The 19980-nt window shown below is 38.8% G+C and overlaps 2 protein-coding genes across 3 annotated transcripts in view; both read left to right on the plus strand.

The window, feature by feature from the left end:
• Positions 1–6044, plus strand: part of LOC106155675 (uncharacterized) — a 29383-nt gene extending 23339 nt beyond the window's left edge. For both annotated transcript variants that reach the window (XM_087004910.1, XM_013530609.3), the window contains exons 16-20: positions 146–329; positions 632–2220; positions 2383–3672; positions 3970–4494; positions 5004–6044. In XM_087004910.1, the coding sequence (XP_086861036.1) occupies positions 146–329; positions 632–2220; positions 2383–3672; positions 3970–4494; positions 5004–5266 (3851 nt within the window). In that variant the 3' untranslated portion in view covers positions 5267–6044. The remainder of the gene's footprint in view (positions 1–145; positions 330–631; positions 2221–2382; positions 3673–3969; positions 4495–5003) is intronic.
• A 1313-nt stretch (positions 6045–7357) lies between these two features.
• On the plus strand, positions 7358–19830 carry LOC106155674 (uncharacterized). Its single transcript, XM_087004399.1, has 21 exons — positions 7358–7615; positions 8004–8215; positions 8460–8840; positions 9461–9524; positions 9807–10062; positions 10243–10358; positions 10727–10803; positions 11123–11275; positions 11604–11747; positions 12210–12301; positions 12749–12958; positions 13798–14832; positions 15093–15216; positions 15447–15670; positions 15938–16040; positions 16147–16919; positions 17149–17248; positions 17766–17971; positions 18206–18400; positions 18666–18853; positions 19168–19830. Exons 1-21 carry the CDS (start codon positions 7391–7393, stop codon positions 19438–19440), a joined length of 5151 nt encoding a protein of 1716 aa, XP_086860525.1. The 5' UTR covers positions 7358–7390; the 3' UTR covers positions 19441–19830.
• Positions 19831–19980: the final 150 nt, after the last annotated feature.

Here is a 19980-nt window from a genome sequence, read left to right on the forward strand (position 1 = left end):
CGTAGTAATATAATCGTACTGGTAAGCATGTCATCTCGAGCAAAACATCAGTTCTATTCACTACTGCAAGAGTGATTGATAAATACCACATACGTCTGTCTTAAAAATTTAATACATTAATGTGGAAATCGCGGTTTGGTTGCAGAAGTCCGTATGCAGAATGACCTGAAACCAGGAGTGAAGTTTATCGCCACTGTCGAGGCATGTAACACTGTCGGTCTATGTTCAAGAGCGACGTCTGACGGCGTTATAGCTGACGTCACAGCTCCAATTGCAGGCATAGTCAAGACTGGGTTTGAAGGGAGTCATGCACATTATGTCGCCGAAAAGTAATGTAAAACACATGTTCAATAAAAATTGCCTTATGTTCAATATAATTATGATAACAATTATTTTGACTTGGAGAAGAAATAGCGAAAGCCATACTACAAGCTTACCTCGTTCTGATACCTTGGAATCACTTTATGATTATCTTATATAGAGACCATAGGGACCCTTTTCGTGGAGCCCTAATCAAATTTTCTAATTAGCTCAATATTATTTGTTCCATCCTTTACGTTATTCATGGTTAAGCCCGACGGCGATATTTGAAGATAATTTACTTAGGTTGTCAATATTCTATAACCAACAGGTCATCGGTGTCAGTGAGATGGTTTGGTTTCCATGACGCAGAGAGTGGTATTAAACGCTACAGCTGGTGTCTTGGCACAGAACCTTACATATGTGACATTAAGAACATGACCAACGTTTACTCGGCATCATCTGCCATTGGTACTGGGCTACAGCTGCCAGAAGCGACCCGCCTCTATGCTACAGTTTTGGCAGAAAACAGTGTAGGGTTAACCGTTAACCAGTCTTCACAGTTTGTGATAATCGATGTCACCCCGCCCAAAGTTGTCATTTCCCCGACAATCGACTTGCAGGATATTCAAGTTTCCAGGCGTAATGGCACACAATTTGATCCCTCGCAGCTTAGGTGCACATGGAAGTTCACCGATGACAACAGTCCAGTGATTAGCCATCTTGTCAAAATAAACACGCACCACGATGGCGCTGTTCCAATACCACCCATTGAGCTTGGCGATGTTGATTTTGTTCAGTTAAATTTGCCACGGAATCAGACATTATCCGATGGAGATACATACACTGTGACCGTAACAGCTTGCAACGCAGCAGGCTTGTGTACATCATCAACTTCAGAACCAGTTCTTGTGGATTCATCTCCACCTCATATCGGAGGTTTCAAAGAACCTTTGATTTGGACTATAGTGGATGGAGTGTCATCCGTGAATCTTTCTTGGACAGGATTCGCAGACCCCCATTCTGGTATCAGTTACTACTACGTTGCCGTCGGTACCTCCTACAGTGACAGTAATGTCACAGGTGGGGCTGTCCAAACCAAACACGAAATCGGAGACCTTCAGACCATTAATATCAACACAACTGTTGGTATTATACCAGGGCAATTGTTATTCCTTGCTTTATGGGCAGAAAATGGCGCTGGACTGAGAAGTCATATTGGTAGAATCACAGTAAAGGTGGTCAGTGGCAATTCTGCGCGCACTTCAGGAATTTTGGACATTGAAAAACACTCTTGCGATATCCATTACTGTAATTCTGACTGCACATGCGCAGTGGTAGGTCGGAAATGCATGTCTGCTGGAGCGTTGCCTAATTGCACAGCGGGAAAGGGAAATACGGCCAAAAACAAGATTGTCGTAGCAGACGGAACATTATTGGATGCTGCGTTTACGTGTTCTTCAAAATGCCTTTCGGGACATTGGTTTGGACCAAAAGCCAACGGCGGCTCGATACAAAGATATGAGTGGAGCATAGGTTTTTACAATTCCACGGGCGGGGACGGTATATTTGACTTGACAACAGAGCAACCATGGTTCGACATTGGCCACTTGAATTACTTTTCATATTGTCTTCCAGGTGGTAGATTCCTTAATCACAAACAAAAGTATGCTGTCTATCTTCGTGCATGGACAGACTTTAGCACATTCACTGAGCACATGTCAAATGGTGTCATGGTTGACCTAACACCGCCATCACAGCGCCGAGGAAAACACGTGATAGACTGTGGGGACCGTTGTGACGTTGACATTGAATTTTCAAGAAACATGCATACTCTCTCGGTAGACTGGACAGATGTATTTACTGACACCCAGAGCCAAATTGATCACTATGAGCTGCACATAGGAACATTCCCCGAAGGTAAGTAATGTGCGGTTTTTGTATTACACAGAGAGCGCAATCGTTTATATATTTGTAATTTATGTAGCACTGCTATGATATTGAATACATTACAAATCACGTAGAAAGTGTTAAACTGGCCGTGTTTACATTATGGGGTTAATTAAGCCATTTTTGTTGCAGGCGATGACGTTCATGGTACAATTGACCTTGGGCTATCCACAAATTTTACGTCACCTGACCTCGAACTTGTGGAAGGCGTCAGGTACTATACGACCATCGTGGCTTATAACAAGGTTGGTCTGTCTTCGTCGTCCACTTCGGATGGTGTAAGTATCGACAATCATAAACCAATTACTGGTAAAGTGTATAACACGGCCTTGTTTCATAACAAGCCAAGTCAGCAGTCGGCGGAAACAATTGGTGTCTCTTGGACAGGCTTTGATGACTACCATTCCGGAATATCCCATTACGAAGTGACCATTGGTTCTTCCCCAGGTCTCGCGGACATCCATCGAATAACTGACGTTGGGCTGAACAACGCCATAAAACTGCAGGGTTTAAATTTGACTCACGCCAGTAATGTGTGGGCGTCTGTACGAGGCGTGGATGCAGCAGGACTCGTGTCTGAATGGGTACATAGTGAGAGATTGTTCATTGATATAACACCGCCAACAGATAACATATGTTACTCATTTAAACAAGTCACCTTGCAAGTTCCAAGTTCAAATCATTCGCGGAGGGAGGTATACAAGTTTAACAACGATAAGAGTATATTTAGTATCATTCCATTGAACATACCAAAGACCTTATTTTACAATGGTGGGATGTTGGGTGTAATATTACATCCAGATGACACCCAAACTGCTCTTACTTTGTCATGCGAGGGCATCCAGGAGTCATTCGTTTGTAAGGAATTGCCAAACAAGATATCATGCTCAGTCTCAATTTACAACTCTATGAAATCATCAGCGCCATATGTTTGCCAGTTAGAAAGATATGGACAACCAATCAGAATTCAGGCAGCAACTGCTGTGATCTGCAGCAGGAGCTCGGGGACACATTCTAGTAGACCGGTACTAAGGCAGGTAGGACAGTCCTCCATTGAGATAACCCATGGTATCAATGACCCCGACAGTGGTATAAAGAGACACATGGTAGGCTTTGGGACTACTAAAGGCGGATTCCAATTGCAGCCTCTTATTGACATAGGCAAAGCCACCAGTGCTGTCTTCGATGTGTCTGCAGTACATGGAACTCCAATCTACGCCACAGTTATTTCTGAAAACAACGCCGTGTCCACTGCTGCCTTCTTTTCTGAGGTCCTTATTCTAGATTGGACACCACCTATTATTCATAGTGTCTACGTTTCTGTTCTCGAAACAGAAAACAAAACATCTGACTACCAAGTTTGGGCTCAATGGGAAGCATTCGACAATGAAACAACAGTAACCGGATGCACCTGGACAATGGGTAAGAATTAAGTGGTATGAGTGGAAAATGCATACTTGTGTTAATTTTTGCATTGTTCTGGTACTGCATAACATAATCCTTCGACCAGCATAATATGCTGTTGTATATACAGGTATTGGAAATTTGTTTCCAGATTTTTTTGGTGATTACGGTATGTGTGCCTTTCCAGGTTATTATTATTTCATACAAAGGCAAACATCTTGTTTGAGGAATTTATTTTTATCTCAATGTCTTTCCACATTTCCTTTCCTATAAAGACAATTTAGTGTTTGAAGTCATTGTCTACTGGTATTTCAGGGCGGTCCACAAGCGCCCAAGACTTGATACCTTGGCAACCAACAACCAACACTAGCCACACAGGCCCTGTTTCTGTAACCCTTCATCAAGGTGAAGATGTCCACGTGACCATACGGTGTAGCAATAAAGTTGACCTGGTGACGGTCGCCAACGCTAAACTTGTGAATATTGTCACCAAACCACCGATATCCGAAAATGCCAGTGTATTCTCCATGCTAACGAATGACCGTCCTTTCCATGCATTTAAGCCATACCAGTCCATTAATTCGAGCATTCATGTCTCCTGGTCGGGATTTCTAGACATTGTTGGCATTCATCGGTATTTCGTACGTGTTCTGGGGCCAGAGAACCAAACTGTTGTGAACTGGACTGATAGTGGACTACGTACAGACGTTTGCTTCGATGGACTTTCTCTGAAAGATGGACCCTACAGCGTGGAGGTAATGGCTGAAAATTCAGCTGGTAAAGTCAGTGAACCCAAGAATACTGCTGTCTTTATTTTGGCTACGACGCCATTATTCAAAGGTAAGTTATAATCATTATAACATTAGATTGAACCATACTCGTTGTTAAATTCATTGTCATTGTTGGGATGGAAAATTGTATTACTCACGCAAAAATATATGAGAAAGCACCCCCCCCCCAAAAAAAAAAAAAAAAAAAGAAAAAAAAGAAAAAACATCTAAATACACACAAAAGTAAACACGTGCTATTGAGGATCTGAAAAACTTAGAATTGTAAGAACTCTGCTCCAGGCACCTCAACATGTGTTGTCTTTGCAGTTAAGATTAAATCAATCATCTGCTGACTCAAGGAGATAGAAAGGTTAAACGTAGCAAAAAGTATATTATTTATATCAAATATTCATCATATTTCAAAGTTTAGTTAAAAGGAAACATCTTTTAAATATCAATATTGTGACGAAAACAAATTCCATGTATAATATATAATTATAGGAATTTACAACATTTTGTATGTCAGCTTTAAAGGATAGTTTTATTATCTCAATCGTTAATTTTTCTGTTGGATTTTAGGCATCAAACCCACTATCGCATGCCAGAAGGACGAGTGTACAGTAAACTGGCGCCAGACCTTTGACGGTTTTCCAAACACCCTTCCCCTTCGCTTTGAAGTGTGCTTTGGTTCCAAAGAGGGTTCCTGTGACACACTTCCTCCCACGGAGACTTTTGAAATGACTTTGAATATACCCAGGGTGCCAGATATGTTGAAGATTTACGGCTCGATGACGGCAATATCACCATCGGGGACGTATACAACCGTTCAGGTAACCCCTTGAATGGTGCAGGAATGAAATAATTAAACTTTGCTTTGAATATAACCGTTACTGACATTTTAGCAATGCAAACGGTAATATTAGAACCGTTATAATGGTATTTTGAATTGTGATTTTAAAGCATGATTGATGTTTGAATTTACATATCTGCTACTTGTGTGCGGATAAACAAGGCTTAATATGTTAAGAGAGCTATCAGACTGCGCTTGTAATGAAATTGTTTTAACATTGTTTTAACCGTTTCTTGTTTATCTAAGGCTGTCTTAATTGTGTTTAATAACCTTTTTAATTAGTCGCATAGCAATTTTTGACTAATGTGTGTCGTTATTGTACCTACATACACTGGACAATAGAAGTGTCACCCCCTGAATCAGAGTAATCAATGTTTTAATGCCTGGTCTACTTATAATATGAACAATGAGTATAAAACCGCTGTACCATGAAATTGTATTGTTGGTCTTTTTGTGAAATTTGATGTTAATGAACTGATACCAGTAGCACATCATTCCACAGTCATTTATCTCCCCCAAAGTATTGGTTCAGTAGGGGGTGACACTTCTATTGCCCATTGTGTTTACATACATGCATCATGTATTCGAATAGCAGACCTGTTTACCTGCGGGTGGTACCTCTATATATTTTTATCAACTGGGAAGCCTTCATATTTTTCTTACTAGGTTGCCATAAAGCAGAATGCAACGCATTTCATTAATTAGCTGTAAAACATGCACTCGTTATTATGTAAGATAACTGCGATAAATAAAAATGCCTCTTTCAATCAGCATTTTTCTCTTATGTGCTAAATTCAATTTTACCAGATGATTATTGTTTAAACTAAAAAACTACACTATTTACGTAGACTCTTCAAGCGGTAAGAAGACAACTGGTATTATATGACTAATGAACCTGTCTTGCACCCCCTTAGTCTGTATAAATAACGTTTCAGTACGCATCCCATGAATTGGCTCGCTGTCTACTAGTTTTGTATTTGCATGGTTTCCAGACAAACCTTGGCGAAAATAAGTTTATCTTATCAAAAATGAAGCTGAAAGTTACCATCCACATCAATTAATATCACGCTTAGAAAGAATTACGTCTCCCCTAAGTAGCAAAGTTATCATCTTGAAACTTGTTAAATATTTCTTTAAGATAAACCTGTCTAAAATGTTCTTTTCATGACGATAAAGAAAGATACATTAATCTATTTTTATTTAAAACACGTCACCGAGCGTGAGATCCATTATATTTTTATTGCTCTATTCGAGTGTGATTGATAAAAAACTAAATACCCTATTGTAAAATATGGACAGCAATAAAGTATGTCCGGCCGAGTGAAAGCACCGGGGTGGCCATCTTATCTGATGCTTTCTCGAGTGCTTTGATTAATTGTTGAACTGTTTTTGCACAAATACATCTTGTCAGTCCGCAAATATTTATTGATTAATATACAATTGCTAAATGAAAAAATGAGATTAGCGTGTGTTTGTGGAGATTACCAGAGAAAGTAAACATGTCTAGGTAGTGTGATAAATAAACTGTTTGTCTTTATTGCTAGACCCCCCTACACTGCGACCTTCTATGAGTGGAAACTATGCAGCCACGATTGTGTTAGAGATTCTGTACAAAGTACGTTCAAAATTCAGTGTTTTCAGGGGCGGATCTAGGATTATTTAAAGGGGGGACAATAGGGGACAAGCAATCGAAGGGAGGGGGGGTCAGGACCCCCTGACCCCACTCTTAATCTGCCACTGGTTTTATGGTAGAGTGCTCTAAGAGTGCTCAATTTGCCTTTGCGAAACTTTTCATCTATTCACATAAATTTTCTTCAAAGCAAACAAAGAACCTTAATTGCGTGACATTTTGTGCCTACGTATCTAACCAGTTAAAGGCGACTTATCCAAAGTACAAATTACATCTACCAAACAAAATGATAAGTGCTAGTTATCTTAATTTACCTTATCCTTAGCAGTTTTTCAACTTCAAAATAAATCTTTATTGACAACCTATCAGCTTTTCTATGTTTGCTGTCCCGTTTTAATATGTAAACACTTTCCTCTCACAGCAACGCAGAAAGTAGTTCAGTTCGATATTTCTCCGCGTGAACGGAGACAGAGTTTATGTCTGTATATGGACTACTACCCTGGGTTCCCCACAAAGATGGCGTTGACACTGCAGCATCTTGCATATGTCGTATGTTTGCTATATTCTTCGACCAGCGAATTTACACAGAATGGCAGAGACTTTACACACAACGTAGACTTAGAGCATGATGTGACTGGAGAAAAACTTCAAGTGAAAAGTTATGGACGACTGGCAAATATTATTACTCTGGATGACACGGAGGGGGTAAAGGTTAGTGGGTGTTTTATGTCGCAACACATGACAATAATGCTGAAATAAAATAAGAGTTAAAAGTTATATGATATAAGTAAAAATGAACGATTTGTCCTGAACGCCATTTAGCGTATACTCCATACATATACTCCATAGAAGTCGAGGTCAATTAATGGTTTAGTTGCAGTGTATTTGTTAGATGAGCAGGCAAAAAAGATTGATAAGAAGAAAAAACTGACGTACATGTACTTCCTTCCGTATTATGCTACATAGTGCATTTTTACCCTTTAATACGTGTCTTGTTTGTTGAAAACTGACAGGCACTTTATATTGTTAAATTTATAAAAGCAAAGAACTATTCAATATGTCTGAAGGATTACCTTATTCAATAACCAATGTGTTTCAGCGCGTTCTGTGCAAGGGTCCGAACATCCTAGTAATCGTAAACCACAGCAGCCTGGCGTCCACCTGGTCTCCTGGTGACATCGTGATGGGGAGCAGCAAGTGGGGGTGTTACCTGAGTCCACCCCCACACAGCGTTGCTGGGATACACCGTAAAATAGACAGCATAAAGATCCGGTCCGACAGAAAAGTAGAACTATCAACATCTGTTGCAAAGTATGTGTTTTGGGTTCAATTTACAAGAATATACCTTAATTAACAGCACATCATTAATGAAGTGTTACGTATGTCAAAATGTTATTTTTTCACAATATATCTATCCGTGTTTTCAAGAATAGTTTTGTTCTTTTTACAATTCTGTAGAATTCCTTTAAAAAGCTCATGGTTGGTAGCTGTCATGAAATTGCGCAAATTTTATCACGAAAAATGTATTCTTTATTTAAAAAGGTCATTTTTTTAGTTTTGTAGATATGTTTGAACATGCTAAGATATTCTATCGGCACGAGCCTGGAAAAGTGACAAATGACTCACACCATCGCCAGAAGAGGGCAGGGTTTCTTAAGGACTTGTTGACAAAAAAGTTAACACCAATCCATTGGAGTGTTAACGAAAGAGGCGTAGGGAGCAACTTTAATTATGACCAGTCATCAGGAAGGGCTGGTGGACAATTCAAAGCCAAAGTGAGCCGTGAGAAGGACTTATCGTTTGAAAGCGGAAGCACGCTTCTTAATCACGAGCGGTCCCGGGAATCCCCCGGGAGGAACTGGCATATGAATGGTGAAGTTGCAACTGAACTTAACTGTATATCTTGTTATGCATATTTCGACAGTTCATTTACTTTGTAAGTATTATTTCTGTTAAGAATTCATAAACTGTGCAACTGCTTGCATATAAATGTAGTGTGGGGGCTGATCAACTTGTTATTGAAACACTTTCGTTGCGGCTAAAGAAGAGACCCTTTACCGGAAAATGAATAAATAACGCATATTATTATTTGTCGGTATAAATTGAGAGTATGAGTGTAGCAAATTAAACTAGTATATAAAAATTGGAAAAAATGCAATTTCTTTTCCACCAACAAGTACAGTAGAACTTTGCGCTGTCATTTTATCCCTTTCTCCCTCTTTTGAAACCGTGCAAATCACTTGGTTCTCTCACCATCTTTTTTTTTTTTTACGAACATCCGAATATTTCTCGTATCTTATTTTGTTCGTATGCATGAGGAAATAGACGAACTTTCAGGAGGGGGGGTATCCCTTCTTTATAAGTATTTATTCCGGAATGACCATTTATAACGCAAAGAGGTGATGCCTCGTGGGAGCTGCGGGTTAAAGGAGCGCTGGTTTATACCATAATGTTTATATGACTCTTGTGCGATTATTTAACTGCGATGTAAGGAAACACATCCATGGCAGTACCTAGTACATGCAGGTTTGCGTAATGCAATTTATTTTCTTCCAGTGAGCTTGAAATTGATATGGATCCTGCGACCAAAAGAGGCCGTTTGAAACATTATTTGCTTCAGGTAAGAAATAATATATAAGGAAAAGACGAAATTTGTGATCTTTTATGAAATATTGATGACTCTTGATGATTCTTTTCTTAGCATCAGATTAATATTTTAAAGCATATACATATGGGTAACTAACATTTAATATGTGAATGCACGACTTAAAAAATAAATACAAGCAATTCTTATTTAGTATATTCAGCCAAGAATCATGGCACACTGCCATGGAATAATACTAGAGAGGAAATTCATCGTACAGAAATATGCAGAAGAAAACTTTGTGTTTTGTTCTTTTAGTTTGATGCGGAGGCTAAGGTCAATTATGAGTTGGAATTAAAGGTTAATGGTGAAGTCTCTGCGGACCTGGAAATGTTACTGTGGAAGGGGAAGCCCATTCCTGTCATCTCTTTCCCTCTCATACCTCTCCCTCTTGGGGCAACGGTAAAACTGGACGTGTCCGTTAATGCAGCGTTGTGGTTTGAAGCTAATTTTGAAGCAAGCTCCGAATTTTCGTCGACATTTGGTTTCACGTCAGTTGCGAAATACACTCTAAGTAAGTACACTCGTGCATCTACCGCACTGAAACGTAATATATCTAATATCTCCCATACGTCAGCGTTACACATTTCAGCATGATCTATACGCTGAGATAGAGACAAGACACCAAAACTTTTACAAAGACAATATCAGCTTATTATAATAAGTATTATTTTCGACATTTGTGAACTTTCAGCACATTCAAAGGAAAGGGGCTTGGACTCCACTACAGAGTTAAGACCTTTTACGCCGCTTCGATCTACCGTTAACTTAAATGGAGATGCAGAGGGGTATATGTCTATCTATCCAAAGGTATCACAACATTGTGTCGTATTCTGTGTCGTGGTTGTAATGGAAATTTTATAGATAGATTGTGTTTGCCGCTGCTTTCATATTTTGGTGACACCAATTAATGTCCACAAAAGAACGTTTAATTGTTAAAACTGACCGGTTGCATAGAATGAATCATGTCATTAAGAGATCTGAAATTAATTAATGTGGTTTAGAATAAAAGTAGTTAAGTGTACAGGGGGTATTTGAAAACAAAAACAATTCCATTGTAAACAGTTTGTTCATGTTTAAGTTATTGTAGTGAAATGCACCATAAACCAGTATAAGTAGAAATATTTGAGAGCCTGTTAAATAATTTAACGTGTTGCGATGTTTTTTTTTAAATAAAGTTTGAAATAGACGTTGGCGTATCCTGGGGCTTTGGCGACCTATTCAGCATTGCATTTACTGCGCCCTTTGAAATAAGGTAGGTTTTCCCTAAAACTCTCACTCCTTTGCTCCCGTCATGTTGGCAAAATTTGAAACACAGTTTTTGATTACATATATTTGTAAGAGTGGATCAACGAATGTACGTGTAATAGGGGCTTCACGATACAAGGATTCAATTAAGTTAAATATTTTGTACTTATACATGTACGGGTATATTATTTTTCATATTATACATGTAACTGCGAAAAGATTGTGTTATTCGATTAAATACCGACAAAATATCCTTATGTGAACGAAATAATATGAAAGCTTCTGTAGGCTGTTGCGGGTGCAAATTCTTATTTTTATTTTCATAGCCTCAAACCTGAACTGAATCTGCACTTCGATTTTGAGAACGAGCTGGGTGCGCTTGCAACAGGACATTTTCGTATCACAGGCGGCTTGAAACTCGTCCTTGCCAAGAAGAAAGCAGTTAGCCTGAGTGTTGTGGCAATGGGAAGAACATGGTGGTACGTGTGTCAATCTTTAACAATTATACATATAGGAACCTACTATCAGTCACTCTTGATCTTGTTGGACTCAAACTCGCTATGCAAAGTATTTCAAGTTTTTAAAAAAGAATATTGTGTAGTTGCGCATTTTGCTTATATTTTTTAACTACATGTACTCTTTGATCAGGCATTCTGGCTTTCATTTTGACGTTGTGTTCTGTGGAAACGGCTTTCTAAAACATAAACCAGGTAAAGAACGTACGAATGCTGTATAATGTAACTTTTAAAGCAGTGACATTGCGACGGGGCCAGAAACATTTTTTAGTATTCATTTTTACCGTTTTAGGGAACACGCGTTTAACCACGATACATTTAATAAGCCCATACCCTTAGCAAAAGACAAAACCATTGTAAACAAGAGAGGCATGGTTTGCTTGGCACAGAGAAATGGAAGTCGACGTAAACGGAGCACGAAGCCATGTTCAATAAGGTAATTCTACTGTTTAATTATATAACTACATTTTAAATGTAGATTTAAAAGCAAGCCTTTTCTGGTTGTAATTGTTTGGTTGACTATATTCTTTTTCAAAACGTTGTCCAATTGAATAATTATTGCAAATTGCTACCATAGCTTTACATATGAAACATTTTGCATTGATGGACCTGTCCCTACTACGGATATTTGTGCAGGGGGTAAAACCTTCAGCACATCATGGTACCCATAAAATACAAAGTCAATTAAGCATGGAAACGGAAAAAGGAGTAGGCGTACTGGGCATTTCAGTCACATGCCAAAATCAACGCTTGCTTTTAATTACAAGAAAAAATAGCTGTATATAACAACAAATGTTACGTTTAATGGAATAGGATCATATTAATATTCTGCGTACAATCGATCAATTTCGCTGGTGTTATGATAATAGACATTAATACTCTATATTAACTGTTTCAGCAATGAGTACAAGAAAGGGGGCGAGATAAACGGGCATTTGCAAAGCAAGTTTTCTGTGCTGCGCGACTTGGTGAAAACCGTCACAAGGAAAGGTATATCATTTGGAAATACAAATATTATTTTACAAAAATAAAAACTCTGGGGTTCAAAGAGCCAAATTCGACGTAGAAAATGTGCTATTTAGACAAAAGTTTGATGTGGCCTATAGACATACCGTGCCTAGCAGACCTTTAGCTAAGCGTTTTCCTACAGGAACCATGTTCATTTTACTCTGAATACGTGTGGTAACTTTTGTCATAAGTTCAATTTGTGTTATGCTTATAATTGCTCATCAAAAACACCTTTATGCATAAGTAATTCTTCTACATTTACTTTCTTTCCTTATTGCACATTAATTTTATTTACGATCTTAATTAGGAATTCAATGTGAATATTGTAAATTGCTTGCTTCTAGTTTTTTTTTCTTTCCATCTCTGGTACATGTACTTGCAGGTACACGCAAGCAAGGAAAATAATGAATTTGTTTTATTCAATATTAGATTTAGAGGTGGTAGGAAGTGCCGATAACGGTAACACAGCTGTTCTGAGACTCGGAGGAGCTAGACAGGCGGATATGCGTTTAATCAAGAATTGGACAACATGTGGAGAAAATTTCTGTGATTCCAAAATACTTCCGGACAATACTTTAGCCATAAGAATACCAGAGGATACGGTAAAGAATGATAATACTGTCTACAGCGACAATGCAGGTGAGAAAAAGATGCCTAATTTTGTCTAACTTAGATATGTCACTTGAGTTACCCTCCATTGATTCTTTTTTCAAATTGCGTCTTTCTTTGAGGTTAAAAGATGACAAGGATATATCAAGACAAACGTATGTACTCCGGAATAACTAAGTTAACACTTCATTTTCTTATGTATCATTTTATTGTAAGACCGGGACATAATATTTATTGCTTTCTCCTGAATACCGGTACATACCAATAGATTGCACTGTTCAATGATTAGCTTAGGGGGCCAAACATGGCAAGCAGTATGCTCAACCATAATTTAACGTAACTTTTGTACACTTGTGCAAGATCTGAATCAGTGATGGGGGGAGTTCGGCGTGTTTTAATTGTCGTTAATTGCACTATCACATGCAGGGTTTTTATAGATGCATGTATTCAGCAAGTTCGGTCGGTGTACCTCTGATATTAAGTGATTGGACTTTGATATTACAGTGTATCAATGATTTTCTTTAACTATTGAACAACTCCAAGATGGCGTTCAATTACTGTATCTTCCACATATTGGACCCGTGACGCTGCTTTTGTTTTATTATTTAAAATGTGTTGATATATTAGTAATTGTTCATCCTGCACAAAATATATACGAAACAAATGAATCTACAAGTAATCCGGCAGTTGGTTGTTCTTAATTTTGACCAAATTGTACATGATATGAAGAACAAAGTTTCACGGTATTATACAGTTTAGATAAATGTTGAAATTTAGTGTTTTTGTGCCAACGTTATATACAACATATGCTGTATAGCATGTTTTCCTAGTCAGTTCCATTACGTGTCTCTTGTCATTTTTATTTTTAGGCGATCCTGCTCTACCTAAAGCAGCCAAAAACGCATTGCGCGTTTTCATTCTCCCAGTGGGCCAGGGGGATGCCACAGTTATCCAGTGTCCGAGAAACGGACGTTATGCTGGGGACATCATATTTATAGACATGGGGTCCTTGTCTTCAAAATCCACAGGATTCTGGACAGCTGCAAAAGTCACGCGCTTTTTAGGAAATCATTTGAAAAAACTTGATCGCGTCTACATAACACACACAGATTCAGACCATGTGAACAAGCTCCAGCCTGTTCTTAACGCAAGCGGATTGTGGGCGAAAATAAAATCTAATGTGACCTTAATTATACCACAAAATGCTGCTAATGGGGTAGCCGATTTCTTTGAAAAGAGAAATGTGAGAAGAATACAGCCTTGTCTCTTGGGAAATTGTAATAGAGGAACATATAACCCAAACATATGCTCAGGTAATGCACAGATACACATACTTTCATCTGGCCAAGGTTCTTCTAGCAATGACGGGGGCCTGGTTCTGCGTTTGACATACAAAACCCAGAGTATGCTATTTCCTGGAGATATGAGCTCTGTGAACAAAGCCCTTCTCAATTCGGATAAAATAGCAGCAACTGTATACAAATTAGCTCACCATGGAGCTGCAAGTTCTCACGCGAACAATGACTCCTTTTTAAAAGCTGTTAATCCATCTGTTGTCGTAACTACTGGCGATCCTTGGTATCATCCTACCTACCGACACCCTCGTTGTGACGTTTTGGAGAGAGTTAAGGGGTATTTACGAAACAAAGACCCCAAAATAGACTTTTCCCCACAAATGACGTATTCTTGCGGTGGGAATAGTACAGGCGAACGTAAAGAAATGAGTGCGGATGGCTTACCCATATTTACTTCGACACCAACGAACACATCTTTGAACCTAATACAAATTGACTTTAAGACAGGGAATGTCCGTGTAACAAATGCCATACGTGATATTGTGACACCTAATGGAAAGGGGATTCGGCGTGGTAGAGCTGCTCAGACGAATAAGAAAAGTCCTCCACGTAAGCTATGTGATGTGGTGCTATGTCTGCTACTTAGTGTAACGTCGATACTTAAACGACATTGTGTAAAGGGGTCAACATTTTTGTAAACATAGTAAGTTCATTGCCTTTATTTGACCTAATCATGCCATTACATAATAGAAAAGGCAGACTTAAAAAGGTAGTTATAAACCAAATTCGCAAAGCACGCTCGAGGGCTTTTAGCAGCTGGAAATGGGCCTTTATTTGTGGTTTATGTTCTTTGTCATTTACTGTTTAAGAATATGTACTCAGAGACGAATGTGAAGCAACAGAATCGCCACAGAATGTCAAAGACGTTTCCTTGGAAGACGTTTGCATGCCAATGGAGACAAGGATTACTCGGGATAGTGACCGATTCGAAAGGTAAAACAATCACTACAACCTCGTACTAATAGGAGTCCTGCAATACACATTAATTCTTAAACGCAAAAAGGGTCTTTGTTGATAAATTATAATCTCATATTGCGACATGCACAAAATTAAACATCTGTAACTCTCCAGTAATATGCATTGTAAAAACCTTATGTTAATGTGCTCTGAGGCGTGTTTGTGTGTGTGTGTGTGTGTGTGTGAATTAATCAATCTGCTTACAGTTTGGTGCAGTACACGTACGGAGATGTAATGTTTGAAAACCGCGAACGTCTTGACACCTGGTGTGGCAACCCTGGAAGACGCTGCACTGACTGTCTAGAGATATCTGATGACAATTGGAGCAGCTGTGCAGACAGGATGATGGCACCTAAAATGGTGTTTCTGATCCGGCGCTTAGCTGCATTGGTTTACCAGACATGGCCAGATGATGATTCTGATACAAAAGGTACAAGGTTGTAAATATATTTACATTCTTGAATTAACAAAGCCTGTCATTAGATGGTTATTATGACCAAGACGGAGATCTGGTTTCAACGTTAGGGCTTGCCTGAGGCACAGTGAGATGAAATAGCTCATATAATTCTATTGGGATATGAACACCATCTATATTTTATTATGCGCATTATGATTTTTGCAATAGTCATATCATTGCATAGGGTGTATACCCTGTATTGTCTTGTTAAATTTTCGAATTGTGTACATTTCTTTGCAGGGGCAGGTATTCAGTGGCTCAAACTATTGGAGGCATGGGACGAACCAACATCATCTCATCCACAGGGTCAGCATGGGAACAGTTCGCTTCATTATGAAGGGAGGTAAAGTGCCTATGATTTATTCAAAATAGCAATGTCCATACACCGGTTATCAACTTAGTTGTCATAAGATATACTACAATTTATATTGTGAAACATTTTATTCCAGGGCAGCCGAACTTACTTTAAAAAAATCAAACCCGACAAAAATTCAGGAATTAGCTCGGCTTGCAAGGTGCGCAGGATTCGACCATGTGCGTCAAGAAAATGACAGGATAAAAGTGTGCGTTTTGCCTCAAGAGGGTGACTTTGGTGAAGTCGTTTCACTGCTGAAGGCACAACTGCGTGTGGTGAATGCACCACCTATAGAGGAGCATCAGTATGCCATCCCGGAGGAACTTGACGGAGAGCCCAGAATACCAAAACTGTTTGATGGCTGGAATAGAAGTCAACCTATTTCTGAACACTTCAAAATACAGGACTTTCTGTGTCCACATAAACAGCGGCAGTACTTTCGATATTTCCGCCTTGAAGAGAAAGTAGTAGAATGTCTTGAACAAGTTATAACTGACCTCGAGGAAGAGATAATTGTGGTAAAAGGCTACAGTGTTAGATCCGTGAATTTAATAAATATTGAGAACAGACACCCAAATGAAAAACTTAGGTACCAGATGGGGCAAGCCGTGTATATAGCACTGACGCAAGGATCTAAGAAAACCGTTAAAGAACTAACGCTGCAGGTTGTCAGGTCTTGCCTTCCTTTAGTAATATTTGATCAACTCAGTCTCAACATTGGAATACACTCTGATGGCGTATACATAGACATACATCCCTCAAATACATCACAGAGTGGTACTCCATTGTACATGTGGACAGGGAGTGGAAAACGGAAGCAGAGAGACATCGATGACATGGACACGTTTGCCTATCAGATTCAAAGAGGTAAAGTGGATTTTAACAGGCGTGTTTCTCTTTTAGCACTCCTGTAGTCCAATGGCGTGATGGTCGTAGATATATTGTGAACACGTCATGAGGTAATAATGGTAATATGCGGTAATCCAAATATTTGCAACTCAAAAACACTATTAAAACTTATTTTAAAGTCAAATAGCTGTTAAGCTACAATTACACGTACTTCTGGAACTACAAAACATACATTTTACCTTTACAGGTGGTCCTATTATTGTTCCAAGGCGACCAGAACGTGCGTGCAAGACTCCAACTTTAGGGGAAGACATGTTTTATGTATCTGTACAGTTGGGTTCTGGGAGGTTTGTACAATACTACATGTAATTTTTGTAACATGAATGGTGCCTTTTTCCTGGCGATCGAGATGAACCAATTTAGAAATGGAAGTGTGCTCGCAGAAAAAAAAAAAAAAAACAAAACAGTATTTAGCGGGCTTAATGTTTTGTCTCTACAAATTACCCATGTATACCACTTTACGGAAAAGTAAGTTGCATTCTCCATTACAACAGGTCGCCAGGAATCTAAAAGGGTCCATGAACTTAGAGATATTTGAACATGGCTTAATAGTTTAAGATTAACCTCCCGTGTATTCCAACATTTACCATATGACAAAATTTGTTGTAGATCTAGGGAATATTAATTAATTCTCATTTTTACTTTCAAATCAATTTTGATATTTTGTTTGTGATTATTTTGAAGAGAGTTGGGAATTAATGTATTTTAATCTTTCTCTTAGATTAGTTGTGAAATTGTCCCCTTCGTAGCGACATAAATCATCAAAAGTTTCAAGACAGTTGTGAACTATTTAGCGATACCCTAAATTATTCACTCCACAATTTCTTTATGCAGACGATACTGTAATTCAGCACAGCCATCACCATTTTGCCAAGCTACTAAATCACATAGGGAAAAGGAACTAAAGGCCCTAATGAAAAAGGTTCAATCCGCTGTGGGATCACGAACACTGAAAGCAGGAAATGCCAGGGACTGTTTCGTAAATGCGTGTGGAAAGTGCAAGGGATCAGGTCAGAACGGTTTCCATGGGGAAATATTGTAAACATTAATTAAACCCGTCAACAGGTACTTGAGTCAATTGCAGATTATCTCTGACAAAATGCGACATATGTTATTTTTTAGGCCTTCATATAAGACATAGATAATGATATTGCCATACATGCATTTAGTTTATTTCTACTTGAATTCATTTTAAAATATTTCGGCGTACGAAAAATGTATCAATTACTTTTAACTTTTTTCAGGGTCTGTTTGGGAAAAGAAAGTACGTTCCTGTCTGGCGTTCCTGGGAGATTTCATATTCAAAGCCAGTACACCGTTTAGAGATATGCACAACAAGGCGGCGTTCTTTAACACCGAGAATCCGAACTCCACTGTCCATCACTTATCGTGTGACCGGATGGTTTGTCTGGAGAACACAATACTACACGGGATTCTTGGTACGGGGAGTCTTAAATTGCCATTGTACTGAAATAAGGTTTTGCTCTCAAAGCAGTACTCAACTGATGAAAATAGTACTAAGTATTGAGGGGTACAGACATATATAGACAAAACGTGATGTTTTACTCTGTAAAGTTTGCGTTAAAATATGGAAGTTGGAAAACATAAATGAGCTATTTGCACGTTGGAAATAAAGTGTGTCACATGTCTTCACCTTCAAGTAAGTTTTGAATCAAAAGTAAATGCATCTGTTTTATTTGACAGTTGATACTGTGACGGCCACCTATCGCCCAGAAGATAATGACATTGAAAAACGCCTGTACAGTGGAGCAGAAAACCCCAGCCCAATAATGGACTTGTTAGAGCAAGTAATGGCAATGCGTGCTTCTGGTCACGTTAGGGTGTACATTGAGCGAGATAATGACCTCTCTGCTCTACATAATGTGATTAAAGTAAGTGAGTTTTAATATAATAACAAGTTGATTATTGCGTCATTCAAGATATGTTAAAGTAGATAATACATAAGCACGTATACTTTTTTCTTTGGGTGACTCTGGATTCTACATTCAGTCTTTTGTAACTCGGAAAATATGTTTTCTGTACAACAAACTTGTTATACATCCCCTGTGCTTTACAAGAACCTAACCAAACCCTTCTGTAAACCTTTAGATATTCAGTATAAAGCGTTCAGCATCGTGACAGCTACATGTAAGACAAGGCGGTTATGTTGTGGGCTATTTGCCTTTACTTTTCATTTCATTGTTAGATTTTGCTGGTGCACAACTCCAAAGTGACCAATGTGACATTCCACGTGACCCCCGATGCCAACAAAGACTACATCAACGAGGGTCTTCAGCGCAAGATAGAGAACTGGGCCGGCTCGGCGTGTCCGACGCGCAGTAGGGTGGCCATTTCTCCGTTCACAGTGGAAGATGTGCCTCACCAACGCGTGCGACGCAGTTTAGAGAATAGCAAAGCCAGAAACGACATGAAACGTGACCTTCACCACTGGGAGTTGAACTGGTTAATGCGGAACTGAGGCACCGAGGAATGAAGCCGTGCTGTCTGAAAAAACTTAATGACGCTTTATATTTTTGTGTTCATCCCATCAGTCACGCAATTCGAGTCTAAGTGTTGAGTTTAACATGACAAAGAGCTCAAATTAAAATGACGAAAAATTAATTTAAAATAGAGATTTATTTAACATACATCTATAGAGCCTGTCCTTCATTATTGCCATTCAGATTAAGGTTAGAATGACGTTAGTGGACGGGGCTTACATTGTACCTGTAAAACAGTGCCACCGGTGCCCAGACCTGGTGCTAAACTGTGTAATATGCAACAAGTTTTTTTTTTAGTTTTAATCAACTTTGGGTATCGTCACATTGTTTATGAATGCTATATGAATAATAAACTTGTAAAACGAGAATTTTAATTGCCGAAATGAGGGGCAAGGGGTGATCCTATGTAGATAACTCCATATAATATTAATCGTTGTACATGTACTACCCACGGTAAAAACACAAATGCAGACTTGAATCTGACACTGCTCTGGCGTGCAAGTCGATGTTTTCTTTCT

Source organism: Lingula anatina, chromosome 2 (assembly GCF_051362555.1).
Source record: "Lingula anatina isolate TDL-2025a chromosome 2, LinAna3.0, whole genome shotgun sequence".
Classification (NCBI taxonomy): domain Eukaryota; kingdom Metazoa; phylum Brachiopoda; class Lingulata; order Lingulida; family Lingulidae; genus Lingula; species Lingula anatina.